The sequence below is a fragment of the Apostichopus japonicus genome, chromosome 20 (assembly GCF_037975245.1).
Source record: "Apostichopus japonicus isolate 1M-3 chromosome 20, ASM3797524v1, whole genome shotgun sequence".
In the NCBI taxonomy this organism is placed as follows: domain Eukaryota; kingdom Metazoa; phylum Echinodermata; class Holothuroidea; order Aspidochirotida; family Stichopodidae; genus Apostichopus; species Apostichopus japonicus.
Window position 1 is genome coordinate 3,368,541 of NC_092580.1, and position 22,750 is coordinate 3,391,290.

General features: G+C 37.2%; 1 protein-coding gene across 7 annotated transcripts in view; it reads right to left on the reverse strand.

The window, feature by feature from the left end:
* LOC139961508 (forkhead box protein P4-like) overlaps positions 1–22,750 on the reverse strand; it is an 85,988-nt gene that overhangs the window by 4,841 nt on the left and 58,397 nt on the right. For 5 of the 7 annotated variants that reach the window (XM_071960713.1, XM_071960714.1, XM_071960717.1 and 2 more), the window contains exons 3-12: positions 19,295–19,492; positions 16,076–16,295; positions 13,009–13,210; positions 12,551–12,664; positions 9,823–10,024; positions 9,018–9,264; positions 7,458–7,636; positions 4,282–4,403; positions 1,862–1,961; positions 1,011–1,405 (exon numbers count right to left, since the gene is read on the reverse strand). In XM_071960713.1, the coding sequence (XP_071816814.1) occupies positions 1,011–1,405; positions 1,862–1,961; positions 4,282–4,403; positions 7,458–7,636; positions 9,018–9,264; positions 9,823–10,024; positions 12,551–12,664; positions 13,009–13,210; positions 16,076–16,295; positions 19,295–19,492 (1,979 nt within the window). Of the gene's footprint in view, positions 1–1,010; positions 1,406–1,861; positions 1,962–4,281; positions 4,404–7,457; positions 7,637–9,017; positions 9,265–9,822; positions 10,025–12,550; positions 12,665–13,008; positions 13,211–16,075; positions 16,296–19,032; positions 19,081–19,294; positions 19,493–22,750 lie in introns of those variants that run through there. The other 2 variants (XM_071960718.1, XM_071960719.1) reach the window with 2 other exon arrangements.

Below are 22,750 nucleotides of genomic sequence, written 5' to 3' on the forward strand. Positions count from 1 at the left end.
AGATGCTTGAGAGAGAAGGAGTATTTCTAATATACTGAAAGGATTTTCTGTCAGTTGATGTAGATATTTAGCTAAATTACCAACAGATATTGGTATCTAAAGGCAAACACCATATCTTCATAGCAGTTTCTATAGTGAAGATATAAATTTCTCAAATTTTGTGATATTTCTGTTTATTGCATTTGGTAACAGCAGAATCGATAATATCATCAGGGCACTTGAGGTAAAAAAAAATTTTTTTTCTTCTTTATCACTTGTCAAATTTTTCTCCAGAAGAAAGAAATATTGATACCAAAAAGATACATTTTGATGAAATTATAGAGAACTTTGACAGCTAAGCAACAATTCCAAAATTTATCAGGTTTTAAGGATAAATCAACAACAAGATTATAATCGCCTAAGTAAAGCTTTTGAAGAGCAGACCCCCCTACTGTGACCTCAAAAAATACATATCCACAACCTAAACTAATAGTTTTGCATGAATCATCACTACTAGCACAAAAGTGTCTAATAACTTTATCTGATAAATATTAGCAATAAATGTTGGTAGAGCAACACTGTTTACTTCAAGTTCTACTGAATACAACATATGCTGCATCATAATGCGTAACCAACATAATAGTTGGTACATGAATATTCCGCAAACACTTCTTACCCGGTTCCCGACCCTATTTAGGAAAAGTTGGAATCCTATCCAATTCGAGATCAACACAACAGAGTGAAACATATAAAGCAAACCAAGATTTTTTGTGTCAATGTGCAACTATGACATTACACCCATTTGCTTCAAGTTCATTTCTTGTGTAAAAGTAAGTAGGCCTGACGTTTCGATCCTAGCAGGATCTTCTTCAGAGGCTAAAGTTCATTCCTTGGTAGAAGGTGTGAATAAATAAAGATTTCAATATTCACATTTCACCAGAATGCTTTACTTATCATGTTCCTCTTTTATCTATCGAAAGAGAAAATAACATTCCTCCGAACTGATCTCTAAGTCCATAACAGTGACTCACATGTCTTCTCTATCTTCTTTCCGTTCTTCGGCCTCCCTCCCTTCCACTGGACCATCTTCTTTGTTTGGGTCCTGTGGTCCATCCTCCATTCTGGCCCCAGCTGGGGAAGGTGAAGGGGGAGGAGGGTGGTCCACATCCCCATTAACCTCTTCCCTGGGATGGACTCCCTCTCGTGGCTCATCTCCTACCACATTATTGATGCTGTGGTGCTCTGGCCTAGCCTCCAAGTTCATGGGCGAGCACTGCCCTTCCATCACACCACCGTCTTGGTTTGGTCTAGATTGCGGAAGGCAGGATACCTTGTCCGCATATGAGGAACGGGGCGATCCTGTAAAGCTTTCAGACTCTTTGGGCATAGGGAAGACCCCGTGTAAGTTTGCCATAGAAGTTATAGACTGTGAGAGAACAAAGTACAAGTTAGATAACAAACATCAAAGTACAGCAGACATCCAAATATTGAAGTAGTGCTGCACATGTAACACTGGCTGTGTTTCCAACATCACATTTCAAAATTTATTCATTAAAAACCCTGACAGCAACAGGAAAGGGTTTGTCTAGCAAACCTTAATGCTTTCCACTTCTTAACCACACCCTCAATCCCAGCTTAATCCACATCGCCCTCTTCCCCCCCCCCTCCCCCTAAAAAAAAACCCATGTATATTTATATTCTCAATCTTCACATATCATCTTGACATGACCATGGTAATGATTTAAATGCAAAATGAAGAGTTGAACGGGTTCCGAAAAGACTTATTGCTTAGAGACATTTTATTATCAACTGTCCAACAAACACACCCCCCCCCCTCAGCCCCCAATTCCCTTTCTCTCCATGACTTCCAACATCCACTTACTGGCATCTCCAAATTCAGCGGCTCATCACCCATCATCGATGGATGGTTCTTGTTGTTTGGAGTAGTTGGGGTGTTCGGAGTACTCGGGGGCGTGGTCAAACTGAAACAGAAGCAAGAAGAGGGGGAGAGAGAAAGTGATTTAGCGGGCAAGAAATTCAGTAGTTATGATCCATGATCTACGAAAAAGCTGACGACACTTTACGGGCTCTCTGTCAAAATTAAAAACAAGCAAAATTTGATGCGCGGACAGCCAAAAAGTAAGGCCTGGGTTTGTCCCAGTGACAACCAGTGAAAGTCCTAACAAAATTTGCCATGCACACAATGAGATGTGCAGGTCAATAATTCTCAATCTGAAATGAAACACCAATTCATGAAGCATTTAACTGAAAAAAAGAAATGTTTTTCCTTGTGAAATTCCAATGAAAATATTGAATTATTATTGTTATTATTATTAATATTATTATTATTAATATTATTATTATTATTGTTTTTATTATTATTATTTTTATATTATGATTATTATAATTATTTTCCCCCCTTTTTTTTTTTGGTCTATTAGCAAAGTGATCTTGACGAGAATGGATGTTGATCATTTTGTTATTTCCTGCTTCAGAAAAGTGTAACAAACTTGTTTTTACGTCCATTATTTCCTGTTATCAATTTGAAGTACTGTTCCACAGAAAAAGGTTTTGTCCTAAAAAATCTCCTATCATAACTCTCATGTATCAATCTTCAACGTAAGGTTCATCGCTCAAAAACACAAATTAAAATGCGCAAATTATTAACATAACGATTCTTTTGTCAGTTGCGTAAACTTGTTGTTTCAACTTGCTTGCACTCTCTAGTTGACATGAACTTTTTTAGAGTGCTACTTATGCTTACAACCCAATGGCACCCATGTGCCATAAAAACCAAAAAATGTTTTGTTCTATAACAATATATATATATAGACAAAAGGCAGGCACAAAGACAAAAACGACATATTAAAAAGGCATCTTTTCAAATAACCTCTCATAAAAGCTTTCATTATTAAATCAGAGCTTGCTTATATTTTCTCATTCACATTTCATGAAGTACTTTCCAAGGCCAATTATTTCACTCAGCACCACAGTTAAAAAAACAAAAAATGCTAAAACTTTCTTTTCTTTAATATGTTCCCCATTTATTTTTCATTTTATTTTTATTTTTTGTATCTTTTTTTTATTTAGGACAAGGTCTTTCGCTACGGGATATAAAATGATGAGGAACTACGACCTTGATAAACAAAATGCGGGCTGAAGTTTTTAAGGCAAAAAAAGTGGGTGGAGGGAAATACCTTTGAAATAAGTAGTAGGGTAATGGTATTACCAGATAACACATTTATAATATATTTTACTATATGATATATAGTTTTGATAAGCATTGCCTATTATTTTTCCCATTTTTGTCAACACGAAAGATTTGATTCTATTCTCTATCTCTCCCTCTCTCTAATACATTTTCTGTATTTTTCTTGGATTTAATATTCTTTGCTGTTTATGGGACAGATTCAACCTTGGATAGACTGATTTGAAAACTTCACATCATCGAAATATTAATTATTTGTAAGAAGAAGAGCTCTCTTTGACATATTTACTATTATACTATTACTGGATAATCTTTCAGTCCTTGCTCAACTGCATGGGTTTAAAAAATATCCCCGAAAATGGGTTTAAAAAATTGTCTCCGAAAGAGAAGGAAAAAGACGATTGCAAAGTATGTTCGGAGTTTCAAACATTTCTCTTTTATGAGTCATGATTGATACAATGTAAATTAAGTGTGGACAGTAGTACAGTATAACAAAAAATATTATTATACTATCATCATTATTTTTATTTTTATTATTATTATATTAATTTATTCATGTAGTGATTGTATACAAGAGCTAAGTTCAAATAGTTTACAAACTAATAGAAGCAAGATTAATACTAGCCCAGCTCGAAACACACAATTACGAGATCTTGATGTAACTGATAAAATTATAAATTCTTTGATTGTTGTGACCTTTTTCGTATGCAGATTCTGCTGAGAATGGTGATTAGCTGACTATCAAATCTATTATTTCAGATATGGGGCTGTAGTGAAAACAGGTTAGAATAATCAAGTGTCATCAAATGCAGTGGGTCCACAAATGTTTAGGCCCACTAGGCCCACAAGCTTGATGACTGAGCCTCGATTCTGTTGACCCCCCACCCCTCAGAATGGATGCGCAGGATGCATCTAAGCTTGACATTGACTATGGAGGAAGATAAATTAATCAAATCTCCGTCCAAACGCTCTGAAAACGGTAGCCAAGTTTTCTGACGTCAGGAAAAATCCTGACCCCACTGACAAATGTTATAGCTTTTTTTGAAAAGCTTACGGACCATCCATCATCCAAGTGAGAACTATGAAACACTAACCTGCCCAGCCTCTGCGGTCTTCTCTTCATGAACTCCACTTCATCTACCGTCCACACAGCCCCTTTAACGTTCTCCACCCTCACAAAACACTTGTGCAAACTCAGGTTGTGCCGGACAGCATTCTGTGGGCAATTCAAACAAACAAACAGAGTTATTGTCTCTTCGTCAAACTTTCAAGTCTGGAATTTGGGGAATTGTGCCAACAAATTGATTCTCATCAAAACTAGGAAACAACTAGACAAGACCAAGATGGGCAAATTATAACACTGCACAAGAATCATGAAGTTACCGTGGGAGAAACATTTAGACACTTACTTCACTTCAACTAGCAAATTTGGTTATGGTTAAAATGGAATATAAGTCATTTCTCTTTGAATATTGATCTTGTGAATGAAGGTGGCATACTCCATATGTATAGGGTAGAGATCAAGCGATGGTCTCTTGTCGGAAAAGGTGCCATAAAGCAAAGGGTAACTCTTTTGGATATGTCAGATGTATGTGAAAATTGGATTTCTTTGGCTTTGGATGTTGAAGGACATTACTAACAGTAATACCTGTGATGCAAAAAAGTGGGGGCAGTGGGGCAGTTTTGTCTTTACCATTTTCCCATTCTACAAAGAGCAGTGTAAGTAAAGCTCATCAACATTGTGTATAAAGGAACTTTGGATAAATAAAGAAATCCCAGATATTCAAGCTCTCTTAGCTAAAAATGTGGTTATCTTGAAATTTGACAATGTACTATGAATGGTCAATGTTTCAGCTATCCAGTGAAAGCTGAGCTTTGTGGCCTAGTGAAAACTATTTGCAAAGGCTTTAGAGACCAAAATTACATTGGAAAAAAAAAAAAAACGGGGAAAATGACATGAAAGCTGCCATCCTTCTTAAGAGGGGCACTATTGAAGTTTATAACACTAGTGGTTTGAGTGTACCTCAGACATGTCCTTTCCCCACCCCCACCCCCCCCCCCCCTTATAGCAATTAGCTGCAGAATGCCATCTAATGCCACCTAACTGAGCCCTGTTGTTTGTGTAACTTCTTATTCATTTTTTGCTACACTTTGACAGTTATATTTGGCTATGCGATTTTAGCTACTTTCTCTTTCGTACCGGAAAAGATGAACATCGACTTAAGTATTTTTATCATGGCTAGTTTACTGTATCTAGACACAGATGAAAAACGTACCTTCATTTCAGAGTTAAGGAGAAGTTATCTTAATGAAAGACAAATCTTCACAGCTTCTACCAAAAAATTGCTTTTCTTGCTTTATTTTTCATTCTGTTTTATTTTGTTTGATCTTGTCTGTTTGGCTAAGGAATATGAATCAATGGGTAGAACAATCTCTAAAACTAAAAGGGTCGTGCTAATAGATACTTTCAAATTTTAAAAACAATCCCCCCGGCAAAACTCTCCCCTGACCTAATGTTAGAGATGAGGAGCCACCCCAGACCCCCATTTTGCCTTAAGTCAGGGATAATTTACTTCCAATATCTGTATTAATTAAATGACTATTGTGTCCCACTTACATGCAGTCAGCACACCCTTGAAGATAATTTTTCCTGACGCTAGGTCGATATGATGTTAGTAGATACAACAGAACTCATACAATACATCAAGAATCTACCGACCGCAACCACATATATTGGTAAAATAATGCAATTACTTTACAATTGCATTTCAAAATGTACCATAAGTCCAAAATGAGGGTACTTTTGTTATCAAATTCCTTTCCTGCAACCAAGACAATTCCCAAAATATTCCCATAAAATTTTCTAGACGTAAAACAAAACTTAACTAAAAGCGCTTGCCATTCGATATGGGGGAAATTTTGGCACGGCATGAACAGTGGAGATCCCTGCTACCAGTAAGATTTGGATATTATCATTTACCAAATGAAGAAAAACAACCATTCTCAACGACGATGTTGCCACTTCAAATTGAAAGGAATGAAACAAATTTTATTTTCACACAATTAATCCATTCAACCCTTCAAACTTCCTAGAAACCACATGGTGTTCATTGACTCAGGCAGTCTCGTTCAAAACAGCAATTTAATGAACTTGCTTACTGGTACCTACTGGTACTTACAGAGATTCAAGTGGCAAATAATTTTTACAGAAACACCACACTCGAGTATACAGACAAGAAGCAAACAGAAAGAGTAAAAGATTAAAGTGTTGAGGTTATATTGGGTCAAAGGCCTTAAAGCTGCATATGTGTGTGTGTTGGACAGGACCATAGCTACAGAGGGTGTGAGACACATGCCCTCCCCCCCCCCCGACCACCACCTCCTCCCTCCCCTTTCCAAACCTTTGCAAAATTTCTTCTAAGATGTTATTACAAATGAACACAATGTTGTATACACTGGCAACAACGATTAAACTTGGCAATATACAGACATGTATCTGAAATGATGGATAATTATAGTGGTTTACCACCTCAGGATGGAAGGTAGCCAATATTTGTGCCCCCCTCAAACCGTCAAACTCTGGCTACAGGCCTGGTGTTGGAGAGTAACTTTGTTCCATTCTTGAGTCATGTGATATTTTACACATGTTTGCATACCAAGATACTTGTCATTTAGCCTTTGAAGAAGATCCTGCTAGGATCGAAATGTCAGGTCAACTTACTTTTACACATTCTCTTACACAGGCTCTCTAGTGGATAAGCAGTTTGCTAACAGTTTTATTTTATTATGTTTGAATACCGGAGCATCCAGCTAAAAGATCTACGTTGCTTTACGACCGTTGCTTTAAAACAGAGCTAATTGCACTTTTTAATGTCAATTGAATGTCACTCTTTGCTGCATTTTCATCCGAAAATCATTCAAATTGTTGTTGTCCAACTTGGGGGCGACTTTGTTAGATAAATACATTCCCACATACCATTTTCCTTAAAGCTACACTGTGTGGTTCAACTCAAAACGTATTAAAGGGCTTAAACGATCTAAGTTGCTTTACGACCGTTGCTTTGAACAGAGCTAATTGAACATTTTAATGTAAACTGAATGTCACTCTTTGCTGCATTTTCATTCGAAAATCATTCAAAAAAATTTGTGCGACTTTGTTAGATAAATACATTCCCACATACCATTTTCCTTATAGCTGCACTGTGTGGTTCAACTCGAAAACGTATTAAAGGGTTTAAAAGAATGAATAGAGATCATGATGAAACTGTACCTTCCAGGTGGCAGCATTTCTTCTGAAGTATGCAAAGACTCTGGTGAACCAGTTGTAGATTTCATTCAACGTTAGTTGCCTATCGGGTGAATCCAGAATGGCCTGCCTGATCAGAGCTGCATACGTGAAAGGTGGACGAACATCGGTGTTCTTGTAAAACTCTGCATTGTGGTGGATTTCTGTGCCAAAAAATAATCAGAGATCGGAATCGTTTGCGGTTTTTCTGCGCACACAGATTCAATACAGAGTATAGATGGAAAAATTAAGAAACGCCTGTATAGGTATTTACGAAAGATTGCTTTATTTTTTTCTTTCTTTCTTTATGTAATGTCCACCATAGTGAGCTCCCTCCTTGGAGCTGATAAATAAACAATGTAAAATTGGGAAATCTGGAAATCTTTGAAGTGGGTTCACTGTGTGTGCAAAGAAATATATTCCTTCCGCAGAAAGACTAGCATATGAAAAAATATAGCGTTAACCTGTTGCCGAAGTATATACTCCAACAGCCATAACAATATTAACAGAAGATAAAAACCAACATCACGAGCAGGAGACTTTTTGGGGGGGGGGGGGTTTAACAATTTTTTGCCTTTTCCAGCATTATGCCTACAAACCTAGTAACTGTATCTAGGCCAATCGTTGGAAATTACTATCGTCAACAAGATTTAGGTTAGACTGCCAGCAGATTGCATAGATATCCATACATGATTAATGGCTTCAAAGCATCCCTACCCAACAACAGTGGCCTACCAAACAGTGAAAATGAATTTGTTTTTTTAGTGAAGAAAAATGTTTGGATCTGGCAGGAATGGAAGTAGATTGCTACAATTTTCAAGATTAGTTTGTAAACATAACTAGCTGCTTATTACCAGGAGTTAGACGTTGGCGTACCATTTCCCAATGACATCACAATCTTCCAAACTAACCACAAGGTCTTATGTCACAGACAACATTTGATATACATTTTTCAACTTTCAGACATCCTTACTCTTTTACCATTTTTTCAAAAATGAGGAATAAAACCTCATTTTGAGATCAGGGCAGGATTTCAAGAGTACCTTGACTTTTATGACCACTAAAAGGAGTCGTGTAAATTTTACAAGGATTCTCCGGAACTCATTTTCATGCCTGCTGCCGCGATGCTGCTGGGAAGAAAAACCCGCAGCTTGTAAGATGAGAGCCCCGAACCACCTACGAATTACAAGTCTGTCTAGCAATATATGTGACAGAGAAAACAAACAAGACCTTCTGTTTCAACATTATCCTTTCTTCAAATGGTTTTAATTTTTCTCTATGATTTTGGACTACCGTCAGGTTTCTTATTTATTGCTATGTTGTGTCCTCGTTATGCACACAATTCCAAGAAGTAGACAAACATTTCACATTTACGTCTCTATTAATGTCAACTCTTCCCTTTTTTATTTTAATTTTTTTCTTTAGTTTGCAAATGTTTCATAGTCCGAATAAAAGCCAAAATGGGAGTGCTACCAGCAAAAATGCTAAAAAGAGAATTTCTTTTCAAACAAAACTGTGAATGAGTATTTTTTTTTGTAAACATACCCTGAGAAGTTTTACCTGCGCTAAGAGACAAGCCGTACTTCTCGCTGGTCCGTCTCCTGATTGGACCGCCCGGCGTGACGTGGTGGGAAGTAGGTATGTGCTCCTGGGAGAGCGGCGACACAGAGACGGGGAACGAGAGAGAGACAGGGCTGGATGTGACTTGAGGAGACGGGGATGAACAATGGAGAATAGACGATGATAGTGGTAGGGAAGGGATGGACTTGGATGATGGTGGTGGGGGTGAACTCTGAAAGACAGAGAGATGAAGAATACATTTATGAAACAGCTACAAGTATTGAACAAGTACCATCTTGAAGCTAGCAGCATGTCATATGCATATTTCACTTTATAACCAGATCCAGTTTTAGTCATAAGTGCAAATATGTCTTTAAGAGCTCTATGTAATATGTTTTTTTCTCACCTACAAACTCCCTCTACCTCTCCCTTTCCCATTACCGTACTCTTCCCATCACTTCACAACTATCCCCTGCCTCTCTTACCCCTCACTCCTTCCCCTAATCCCTTCCCTCCTCCTCACCCCAACCACTCACCACCATTACTCCCTCCCCCCTCCCCCACCCCAAAGAAGAACACAAGACAGAGAATTAGCATCTGCAACCAATGCTATAAATTGGAATATTTAAACCACAAAGTCATATGCTTCGTGACGCCTTGCCTAGATATGCAAGATGCATTTGCCCCGGTGGCTTAAAACCTTGATAACAGAGGTTACGTTACAAACGTTATCTTGTGTTAGCAGGAAGAAACTTTACGGCAAAAGAGAATACCAGCGCAGGCTACGTACCTCGGGTGGTTTTTGGCTAATCTGTTTGGAAGTAGCACGATCATGTTTGGACTCTGAGGGCCTCATGTGAAGGTGGGCCATCATAGCGGCTAAACGGTCCCGTTCTTTGGTCAGTTGTATCTCCAGCTGGTTCACGACCTGCATCTGAACCCTGGCCTGGGCAGTGCTTCTGTCATCTAAGGTATGCTCTGTGTTAAGATGCCTGAAATAGTAAAAGGACATGCAGGGAAAGACAAAAAAAATAGAGATGTATTTTTCTGTATTGGGCAGACTTTGATGTGTGATTGTGACAAGTTACCAGGGGGGTGGGGGATTTAGTAGGGGGGAGGGTTAAGAATTGTATAAAAGTTATATGAGAAGGCTTCGGCCATGCACTAGACTGCCAAATTGTCAATTTTATATCATTTAGCTTCCCTGTAATACTGTGAATCCATGGTTAATAGCTAAACAGTATAACTTGTTAATATCCCAGTGCCTTTTCAAGGATTCTCCTTAGAAAAAGAACTAATAAACAGTGCCTTTGATTTTTCCCTTAAAAGACTGTTGGCTGAATACATTATAGCAATTTGGGGTTTTGGAGAAATACTGGTAATATCATATTTTAAGTTGTTTTTCTATTTTTTAATATTTATTTTCTTATTTTCTTACTGCCATTCACGCAGCCTACTATAATCAGGTACCTGTTTAAAAAAGTTAACTTTGGAATCAAAACCAGTATCGCTCCCTTACAAACAAATTGTTGACGGACTATATACAAGTTTAATGTACTTTACAGTTGGTATGACATTTCAGGACTAGCTACTAAGTCCTTTGAGTTTGTGGTTCAGTTTTTTGGCTGCCAGTGGTAACCACTGAAGTGATCAGGTTTCTGGATGGGTTAGATCATGATAGTTCTTATCGGTTTTTTTAATAAAGTCATAATTGTTGACTTTTACATGAATATATAAACTGTACATATATGGCAATTGTCAAAGGAAAACCTGAAAATACTTTTTGTGAAAGGATTTACATATATATATATATGTATACATATATATATATATATCTGGAATACAGACTACTGCATCTAATAAGTTTCTTTAATACAGGAAAAATTTGTTGAATACAAAGTTGTCGCATAAAATTTGGTGTTCTTGTTTATTGACACATTTGTTGTCTATTTCACATATATGAAATTTTTTAATGCAAAAGTGTTATATTTTCTTGGTTTTGTCTGAAACTCTTCAGGCTGTCTCTCCTGAAGTGCTAAATCTGTTTTTCACATCATTTTTAGCAGGAAGTGCCTCTCTTAGCTGATAGTGTTTGCAACATACAAGTATATTTTTAGCTTGTTTACAAAATGTCACTCAAAATACAACAACTTTACTTTCAAAACAAATATCAGTTTTTAAGCTACTTTGCTAATACAGACATCAGGGCGCCAATAGCTCAGTTGGGAGGCGAAAATTAACATCTAAAAAGAAAAGTGAAATATATGCTTAAATGCATTTGCAGTAGCAAATACAAAGTGTATGTGCCTATAAAACAATGATTGTGCCACAAACAACAGACTATTTAGTAGTATCATTTACATTGTACTAAAAATGGGGGAAAAAAATGTTTTGCCTTTTCACAGATCAACAATTATCATAACCCTCGCGCCTATTGGAAACATCATTTTATGTCCCCTTGATCATATTACATAAATGTCTTAATTTAACATGATTCTGTCAACACACGGTGAATTATTCTCATTTTTAAGATTGCGTAATCATTTCAATTTTTAAAGCCAAAAAGATGCGGTTGTTGGTGTAGTCACTACTACCAAGGAATAAATTTAGTGTTGAAACTTTATGCAGCAGTTTTGAGGCACTGCACTTTATTTCTACATTAAAACACTATAAGACACTATAATATACTATTAAACACTATGGCCATTTCTGTGTAAAGGAAAACTGCTATAAATCTTTACACTTGTGTAGCAATTTTGGCCACTTTTTGCATAGCAATTTTGCAATGACGTATTGGATAAAACTATCCCCCTATAGTCCATGTATGACATCACAGATTATTGTACAACACAGTCAATCTAGATATACGTAAATTCAATCAACTTACAGTATTTTACACCTCAACGACGGATCAAATTCTGCAGCTGGCAGTTGGACTATTATGTGACTCTGTATGACATGCATTCAAATCTACCGTCTTGAGTAAATCTCTTAAATTATAAGTACCGTCACTGTACATGATTTTGTGATGGTACTTAATCCAAAAGGAGGCAATTCCATGTCATCGGTATTATAAAGAGATGCCAACCGACTGATGGTGAACTATAACTATTCGACTGTGTCGTCGAAATTGAGTCAAAACAAGTTTATTTTCCCTTGAGTTTATATATATTGACTTTGTTGTTTTTTATATGGACGGTACAAATGATCCCTTCACTGGCAGTACTGTCTCCTGTTGCCAACAGTAATACTGTAGTCATGCTATAGCTTTGGTTCAACGTGTGTTTTCATTGGTTTAAAGAACAACAAAAAAACCAAAGCACTGGTACTGGTACAGGACCAACTATCATGCTTGATAAAGAAAACTGTTTTACATCAATTTGGGTAATTGTCCAATACTTTTTCCAAATTCATAATCAACTTTAAAAACAAGCAATATGAAAAGGGATAAATAATGATGAAGATATATCTATATAGGGGGCAGGGGAGGGGGGATGAGAAGAAACATGGTGTCTTACTTTAAAAAGCTTAAGAAATCTTCACACACTGTTTCACATCCAGGCCATTTACACATTCCATGGGCATAAAGTGGATGAGTTGTAGCAGTGAAGGCAGCCTCTTCTCCAGACAACCTACGAGGGGAACAAGAAGTTAGCCATGTCATAGTTTTGAAGGGGAAAATAAAAATCACACATGATTGGCTGAATGGTTCGATGAAAGTCATCGTGTATAATTTACAGAGAAACCTCGTTACGGGTTGCCTGTGTTGCTCAGCATTACTCCTCTACTTATTACATAATATGCACAGTAGTTAGAAGGAGACCTGGTTAAAAATATGTTATATACATCGCATGAAAGGGTGCTGTAACTAACATCTAATACTACCGCAACACAAATTATGAAAGTGGTCATAGCGTTAATACAGATTTCCTAAGCATTGGCAAAAGCTAGTTCAGGGGATTATGTTAAAACTCACAATAGTCCGTGCGGAGCCAGTAAATAGCCAGGATGCATGAGGACTCCTTCGTGCATCCCATTCAATAAAGCGGGTCTGGGGTGACCGGACAGGCTGGTGACCCCCGGAGAAGAGACGTACGACGTCGTGGTGGATTTCCCATCCTCGTGCGAGGTGGTGGCGACCTCCTTCCAGAGAGCCTGCAGCTCAGCCGCTGACATGCCTGATGGAGGGTGAAACACACACACAGAGCATTAAAGCAAATGCATTGCTTTCACACGATCACACGGTACAGTAGTAACACATATACCTGTGATGATTATCATAGTAGTAACATATATACCTGTGATGATTATCATAGTAGTAACATATACCTGTGATGATTATCATAGTAGTAACATATATACCTGTGATGATTATCATAGTAGTAACATATACCTGTGATGATTATCATAGTAGTAACGTATACCTGTGATGATTATCATAGTAGTAACATATACCTGTGATGATTATCACAGTAGTAACATATACCTGTGATGATTATCATAGTAGTAACATATACCTGTGATGATTATCATAGTAGTAACATATACCTGTGATGATTATCACAGTAGTAACATATACCTGTGATGATTATCATAGTAGTAACATATACCTGTGATGATTATAATAGTTGTAACATATACCTGTGATGATTATCATAGTAGTAACATATACCTGTGATGATTATCATAGTAGTAACATATACCTGTGATGATTATCATAGTAGTAACATATACCTGTGATGATTATCATACTGGAATGAATGTCAAAGTGAGGTGACCAGACGTCCTCCATATCTGAGGACCGTCCCACGTTGTCACGTTTCCCGGATAAAATCTGGTCACCTTATGTATAGGATCAGGAAGAAAGGGGGAGGGGGTGTCCATGTTCATAACTGGACCAGTTTCTGTTCTTTTCGTAAAATTTGTTTCTATCTGCACACTCTAACACAATACATACTTTGTGCTACTGAAACATTGCACACAACCCAAATGCATCAGGAGGGGTTCATTGTGAATTTATTTTCACTTCAAAGTGAATGTGAAAAATGCAATTTTTTTCCCTGGCTGCCTTGCAGGGACACGTTTCTCTAGCCGATACAAACTCTGTTCCTGATGTTGCATAGATCTGTGTTTATGTGTAATCAAAATCCACGCAAAGACACTGGACATTGGCGAAAACATTCTCCCGAAAGCAAAATGCCATCTAATATTGACGGCGTTATCCCATTGTTTGGACCTTTGTTCAATCTTTCATCTCTCTTAAAACTTTGCTTTTCGTTTTGAATTTGAAACCTGTTGCTTTTATACAAGTAGTGCAATAAGAAACTCATTAGTAAAAGATATCCAACTGTAAACAAAAGCTGATTAGAAACAAAACGAAAATATTAACTCGGAGAAATGGCTATAATCGGTGATCTATTTATAATAATTAAGTAAAGGAAAGCACAAGGAAACAAGGAAAAATGGAAGCAACGATTAATAAGTACTATGTGTTATTATGTACAGCCCCTAAATAACTGTTAGTGCAAAGAAAGGTTACACTGGAACAAGCATTGAAGACATCGTTGAAAATAAAGTTTAAAATTAAAATACACCCAGAAGAAACTGATACAATCCTGAACTGTTTGAATTCATCACGTTTTGGTTGAATACTAATCAAATCATTTTCGGATTTTTATGCAAATTAAAAGCAAATCGTACATCAGATGTACTTTGACCGCACATATAATTCGTGTACTGTCAAATTGTACGCGAGTACTGTTGAATTGTGTCTTATAGTACCATCAAATTCCGTCAATTTAGATGCGCAACAAATGTGGATGAACTAGAGGTAAGAACATTACGAGAGGGTCGGGGACGTTCGGTGAAGTTTCCTAGCGGCAAGAGCGATATGAAAGTGGAAGTACAAAGCAAAAAACAACAAATGACATTTAAAGGGTGAAGAAAATGGGTGCACTATATTGATGATCATGAACTTTTGAACCAAAACACATATCTGACATTATTTATGCCTCCCTAGGCTAAGAACACTTTTGAAAACTCAGATGTTTGTTTTGCAGCGATTTGGCTGAGAGTGAAACAGTTTTTTTTTTTCCCCCAGCATGATGTGATTGCAGGACTTCTGGGGAAAAGGAAATTCCGTCAAAAAAACCTAGAAGAGAGAGAGGTCAGGAAGGGTACACACCCCTGCAACAACAACATCCTACCTGAATGTAAACATTGTAGTAATTTGATTGGTGGATATAAATTGTTGCTTCCTATTCTGCATCAGGGTCGGTGGGAGGAAATACCTGATATAATACTGTAGCAGGGAATTCTTTGGAATCAATGGACGGCACGAGGGCACAGTACAAAATGATTGCAGTACTAACACAAACACACAGAACTACACACAAACAAACTACCAGAGTTAAGTCGCTGTATTCAAATGTTTCATGCTCATACATATGCATTACACACTACAGTAGTTCTTTATCCCCAACAATGTCCCATTTACTGATAGTCAAAGAATATACATGCAGCCACACTGATTCTCAAAGATAGCCTGCCCTGATCTCCGGACTCATCAGAAATGCCCACAACAGCACCGGGAGGTTATGGGAGGGAGGGGACGGGGAGGAGCAGGGGAGGGAAGTGAGGGGAGGGAGGGAGGGAGGGAGGGGAGGGGATATGGGCAAAAATATGTTCTGTGCGCAATCCAACATCACAATCCATGACAACTTTACAAACACATGTGAAACCTTACGTTTGACTTTCTTTTTCCACTGGGCTTATTCCTTCCTTTCTCCTTCCCTTACCCTATCCATTTCCTTTCCCCTCCATTTCCCCCTCCTACTCCCACCCCACCCCAACCCCCCTTGCTAGATCAGAAAAAAACATGCTCATATACATAGCCTTCCACGAATGTAATTTACAGGTACTCGAACAGAGTGCGTTCTGGTCCATATTACATGTGAGCCAAAGTTATAGCAGATATCGTCACCACCAAATCTACAACAATTCTACAAACTTGGAAGAGTGAGTTGAGTGACTATTAAATGTACCTTGTGAGAGGTGAGACATCCCTGGTGGCATAATGAGCTGTCCAGCTTGCTGTTGTGAATGCAGGGACTGCATGATATGGGCCTGTTGCATGGCCAGGGACTGCAGGTGTTGTTGGTGCTGCATCTTAGATGCGGACACCTTGGCAGCCTCTCCACTGGCCGCATTGATAGCTGCAGCCGCCTGCATCTGTTGCACGATAGTTGCATGCTCCTGTAGTTTCTGAGAAGGAAGACCAAACAAAAATTGACCTTTGAGAAGGCTGGAGGGATTTAGCATTGATTCCACAGGGATGAGCCTGGGGTAAAAAAAAAGTCACGGAACTTTGCAAAAATTGCGGTATAGGCTCCAGTTTGCGTATGCTACAGTGTGTTAGGATAATAGTTTTTGTTCCCGAGGTAGAAAAGATATCACGGATATTCTGCGAATTCGCGGAAAAAGCTCATGCCTGACTCCAGGCTTATAAGGGGGCATGGAAGAGTGGGAGGGTGGAAGAAAGGAAGCTTGTTTGACACAAGCATCTCATCAACTTACAGTTACAGGTCAAGAAGAAGAAGGTAGGGTTTTGCCAATTGATCAACATTTCAACGGGTGAAAAAGGAACTATACAAAACTTCAAAATACTCTACTCATTACTAAATCAGGACACCTTTGGGATTGTACAACAGTACCGAATATGTACTGAAATTTGATAGTGACAAAAGTGTGTTGGTTTCACTTTTGTCAAAGCCAAATAAGAAAGTTAATTGGCACCGAAAACCCCTCGTTGACTTGTTGACTTTTACAACATTGCAAGTATACATGATGGTAAATATAAGTGTACATGTATACAACTTAGAACAACCTGAATATGATGCTTAAAACTAGCAGAATTTTTCTTCTTTTATTTAACTTTGTTTAATTGCTAGTAGTACTACACCTATGAAATGCTTGTTAAAACAAAGGGGAGTTCTAAGGACAATTTCATTTTGAAGATAATTTTCTATGATTGCAAGGAATTTTTTTTTTCAAAGTGAATAAAAATCGTGCTTTTCATTTAGTCACCAAGTTTTTTTCTAGCAGAGGGGTGTGACTTTATATGCTAACTGAAAATGTATGTCAAACTTCCAACACTAATATCCAAGCATACCGAGGGAACGATAGTATCCCATCCAATTTTGATTAGCACATACTGTGCATGTCCATACATGTACAGTATGTTTAATAACTTATGTTTGGCAGAGGGACAGAACAACTGCATGAGAAACTTCCTGTGTTTTACAACACAAACTTACTTATGTAAGTCAAGTTTTTTTGTGGTTTTTTTTTTTTTTTTGGTCTATCAAAGTTGCCTACTTCCTTCACTCACAACGATAAATATCAAATGAACACTGCCGGTTGTTGTATATCATACATCTTCACAAAAAACCCTCACCTCTCAACCTTACACAACATATGGCACTATTGCTGACAAACATCTCTGTTAATAAAGTAAACAAGTTAGGAAAACAGGATGTGATGTCATAACAACAAGAATCAAACATTTTCATGAAGTCTGCATTACCACATTGTGCATAAATAGATGTCCTTGATGTGAACTCTACATTCACGATGTTTACATTTTCAATTTCCTTTGCAAACGTCTCCTCTTTTTGTTTTACTTTTCCTCTTCCTTTTTCTGTTAACTTTATTATTATTATTTTTTTTTTTCCATCTTTCCAAACCTTTTTGCCAGGCAAAAGATAAGATTCCTTCAGTGTTTCACACTAAGGTACCCACAAAGCAAACATTATTGGTTATGTTACCCAAAAGGAAACAATGTTGCAGTTGGTGGAATTTCGACTGAAATCTAAATGAGATTCAACACTTCTTCCTCTGTACAGCAGCAATCATGTTAAATGTATTACATTCATACAGACCCTGTGCAGTCTTGGGAGTCTATTGTTGGTAGGGTGATGCTTCAACTTGATTCAGTTAAAACCTCATTCTTTTGGTAAAACAGCATTTTTTATGGGGGGGGGGCGGGGGGTTTGGCATTGATTCTGCACAATTTTGGACAGGACTGGATGCTACTTTACTTTGTGTACTGTGTCAATGCAGTTCATTAGTTTGAATGTTTCATTCTAAGAAAAAAGTCCAAAAATAAAATTATGAAAGATTCCCATAATTTGCTTAAAAATGACATACATGTGGTTTTGTGCTTTGGCATTGATTCTGCTCTATTTTGGACAGGACTGGGTGCTACTTTACTTTGTGTACTGCGTCAATGCAGTTCATTAGTTTGAATGTTTCATTCTAAGAAAAAAGTCCAAAAATAAAATTATGAAAGATTCCCATAATTTGCTTAAAAATTACATACATGTGATTTTGTGCTTTGGCATTGATTCTGCTCTATTTTGGACAGGACTGGGTGCTACTTTACATCGTGTACTGTGTCAATGCAGTTCATTAGTTTGAATCTTTCATTCTAAGAAAAAGTCAAAATATAAAATTATGAAAGATTTCCATAATTTGCTTAAAAATTACATACATGTGATTCTTTAAAGTGGATGGGTGTCAAAAGCAAATAATCAAAAGCAATTCAATCAATGGGGTGATAGATCTACAAAATTCCATTTGTAGTTTTAATCTGATTTATACTGAGTAATACTGCCAGTAATTGATAACTATGAATTAAGTTCGCAAGAAAGCTAGCTGCCCTTGAATTTCCGTCACTGTCGGCCCCAAAGGTTTAGCGTGCTAAAGAAATTGCTGAGCCTAACTGGTTTAAGTTTTTTAACTTTTATTAAGTACCTTCCTGGTGATTCTGAATCCCCTAAATTATTTGCTGACAATATTACGGAGGATTGGTGTAAAATTAGACGACCGGGAACAGTGGAGGCCTTGTTGCAGTTGGAACATGACTGACCATTATTTGACTTTTCTAGCATATTTTGGGGGTGGATAGTCTACATACTGTATTAAGTACTGAGCAACTCACCCTGTGTTGTGATAAGAATGACCTTTCTAGCATATTTTGGCGGTGGATAGTCAACATACAGACTGTATTAAGTACTGAGCAACTCACCCTGTGTTGTGATAAGAACGACCTTTCTAGCATATTTTGTGGGGTGGATAGTCAACATACAGACTGTATTAAGTACTGAGCAACTCACCCTGTGTTGTGATAAGAATGACCTTTCTAGCATATTTTGGGGGTGGATAGTCAACATACAGACTGTATTAAGTACTGAGCAACTCACCCTGTGTTGTGATAAGAATGACTGTTGATGCACAATGAGTTGTTGAAGCTGTTCTGGGCTCAAGACTTGTCCCTGCAGGAGTGCCTGCATCTGTTGAGGGGTAAGTGCCTGCTGGGGCATCACGAACGGCTGCGGACCCTGAAGGGTGGGGGGGAGACTTTTATCAGCTGGAGGTCTGTGCGGAGATCTTTCTCTCCTCTGTTTGAAAGAGAAACAAATTGAAAGAACGTAACTTTTAATTGACGATACAGTAACTGCATTAAGAAAACTGTACACTTTCAAAGCATCAAGTTCAGTATCTAGGCCAAATTTTAGTACATTGGTCATCACTCTTGTTCAGTCTAAACATGGACTGCTAGCCCAAGGTCGATTCCATGATAAGGTCATATCATCCTACCTAATTATTCAAATGTATTACATACCAAAATTTACATAGTTTCATTAAATGTAAGATCCATGTTTTGATGGATTTGGGGGCAATTTTGAGGACTGATTGCCATGGCAATGAAATATTGACAAATAGGGTAAGATTTCAAATTTAGGTTGTTTTTCACACAATAAACATATTTGACCATCCGTTTCTGAGCTGATGTAATTGCTAATAGGATGATAGTGTATCTATTAAAAATCACCCAAAAATATTTTGACATTGGGGTGGGGTAGGGTAAGGTGCAATGGCTTAGAGAAAACACCCTCTTTTTTCTGTCACATGAGTCACAACATTAATAAATAAAGTATATCTTTATTCTTGACCCACAAAATATTTTTTCCTCGAAATTTGGAGAGAGAATGTCTTTCCATGAGGACCAAAAAAATAACCACTATCTATGATCCCACAGTTACTCGAATTGTGTGAAAAATCTCCCTTCAAAACTGTCACGCGAGTAACGTCACACAAATCACCAAGTTGTTCTTCCCAGGAACGTGTAGCTAGGTATTGAATCATGTTAAAGAATGTGATTATTATAAACCATAATAAAATGAACATTCTTCTCTGATAGTTTTGCAATGGAGTCACTTGTAAGGTATTTTCACATATTTAACCAAAAATAACATACAAACATCACATATGGGTCATTCCGCACGAATTCAACAAATTTCCAGGACTAAAAAGTGGCAGGTCACCTGTTAGATTTGTTTTCTTATTTGTAGATGATACTGAGATAGGAAGCCATGCAAAGTTTCAGCGCTCTCGATTATATGCTGAGTTTTTAATGGCCTTTCAAAGAAGGGTTGTCAGTCCAATTTTTGAGCGACTAGTTCGGCCACTATTACCTTGTGCCGTGTCTGGGACCTTCTAATTTTTCAACGAAACTTCACAGAGGTCTGCAAATACTCAAAAACAACAAAATAGTCAAGAACCCAAAATTGCAACTTTTTGTTCACCCTATGGTGGATCTTCTTTGAGATATTCTCATTGAAAGGAATCATATTTTTTCTTATTTCAGTTTCTTTCAAGCCTTTGGGGGGTCGCAAGTATGTGGTCAATTCACTCCAATTCTGCAACAACAGAAGACCCCCCCCGAGGGTGAAAAAAATGTTGCATTTTTGGTTTCTTGACTATTTCATATTTTCTGTACTCTGGTCCCAAAAATGGCTGAAAAGCATGAAAATGAATGAAAGTGATTTTCGACTAACAATATCTCCAAAATGAAATATGCCAATTCACAACATGTGTTGAAATTGTCTAATAGGCAAGGGGTGTGTCTTTAAGTATCTAATTAACATTTTTCTAATTGTTCTAAGATGCTTACTATAATTAGTTAGTGTTTATAATGTCCTCTATACCTGTGCACACTTAATTACCCCATTTCCTAACAGATACATTAAAAAGTTTTACTCGTCACGCGAGTCACCTTTATTGTCACGTGAAACACATTCTATTTTCCCCATTATTTTCATAGTTTCCAGACTTTTTATCTCCAAAACTGCCTCTTTGATTGAGTAAAAGTGTCTTTCATCATGCATATCAAATAAATACGTTAAACTAGTTTATTCAAATTTACAAAACAAGATGAGCATACATGTAACTGTCAGTTTTTTCTCTCAATAGTAGCTGTCACATTACTGTTTTGCTCATTTCTCCCCGAAAAAAAAAATGTTTCATTTTCACAGCTATTAGAAAGTTTCGGGCAAGGCTTACCCTAAATAAATGGTAAACCTTTCCCATATAATGTCTCATGTCCTATGATAAAATAAATGTAAGTGAAATCTTGTTCAAAATGTCACACAAATCACGCTGGAATTGCACCCAAAGGTCATCACAGAAGTTACAGAACCATGCAAATATCGTACAAAGCATGGAAAGATCAGTATGTTTTAATATAAATTGGCCATTAATTGTACGCGCATATAAAATTATAGAAATTTACCCTTAGGATCACAAAGTATACAGTTGGTTTAGAGACTCGATCATCTATTTGTCGTAACAGTACAAAGGTCATGTACCTGTGTGTCGTGATGACTATGTTGTGACAGCAAAAGTTTCATGACTGCAGTCAATGTTATTTCTAAAGCAAAGTTAAATTTCTTAAACTCGATTGCTAAGTTTCCTTTTTCCTCAAGTAGATATTGGTCAGTGACTGCTCGGTAGCATATAAAAAATAATTTTGTAAAGAAGTATTTTATGTATAAATAAATTCCGGTGACTGATTGAGAAACTGATTAAAACAGGATCTAACAGGACACACCCCATCTTTGTCACTCAAAATCGTTTCATTCAGAGCTGATAAAGTTTGCCTACCATCACCTTTGTCATTAGTGCGTGGTCCTGCCAAAATCCCCCCAAATTAAGTTCTTACGTTATATATGAACAATAAGCCAATTTCATCAAGGGAAGACTACCTATACCAATATGACAGCTCAGTGAGCCATAAAGCAATTTCAATAATAATTTCAAACAACAATGGTTTTGTAACGATATTGTGTATCTATATCTATACATATACATTAAAAATATATTAAAAATATATTAAATATATATATATATATATATGTGTGTGTGTGTGTGTGCGTGTGATTGTTTCTGCGATAGTACCATCATACTCTGAAGCTATACGGAGTAAGGTTGCTTCCAAACCACGTTTACACTTTCATATATTCCTAGCTCTAGTTTTCACTGACAAGATCGCCTCCATTCACGATGTTAAGTTTGTTACAATATAAGTGCCATGGCTAAAAGGTATCTCCTCTTTATAAATAACTATGCCATTAATATTATGACCTTCCACCACCCACTTTTACAGTTAGTAGACACCTGATGTAGGTTACTTACAAATTAAATTCAATTTGAGGTCGGATCTTTTAAACACAACAGTCTGTGTGTGTATTCTGTGTCATATATTTTTTTACTGTTACATAGTGTTTTTAGAGCACATTTGTGGATTTTACGCTTTATAAAATAAATTATTATTATTCAATACCTTACACCTGACTCATGCATATATGGATGAATAT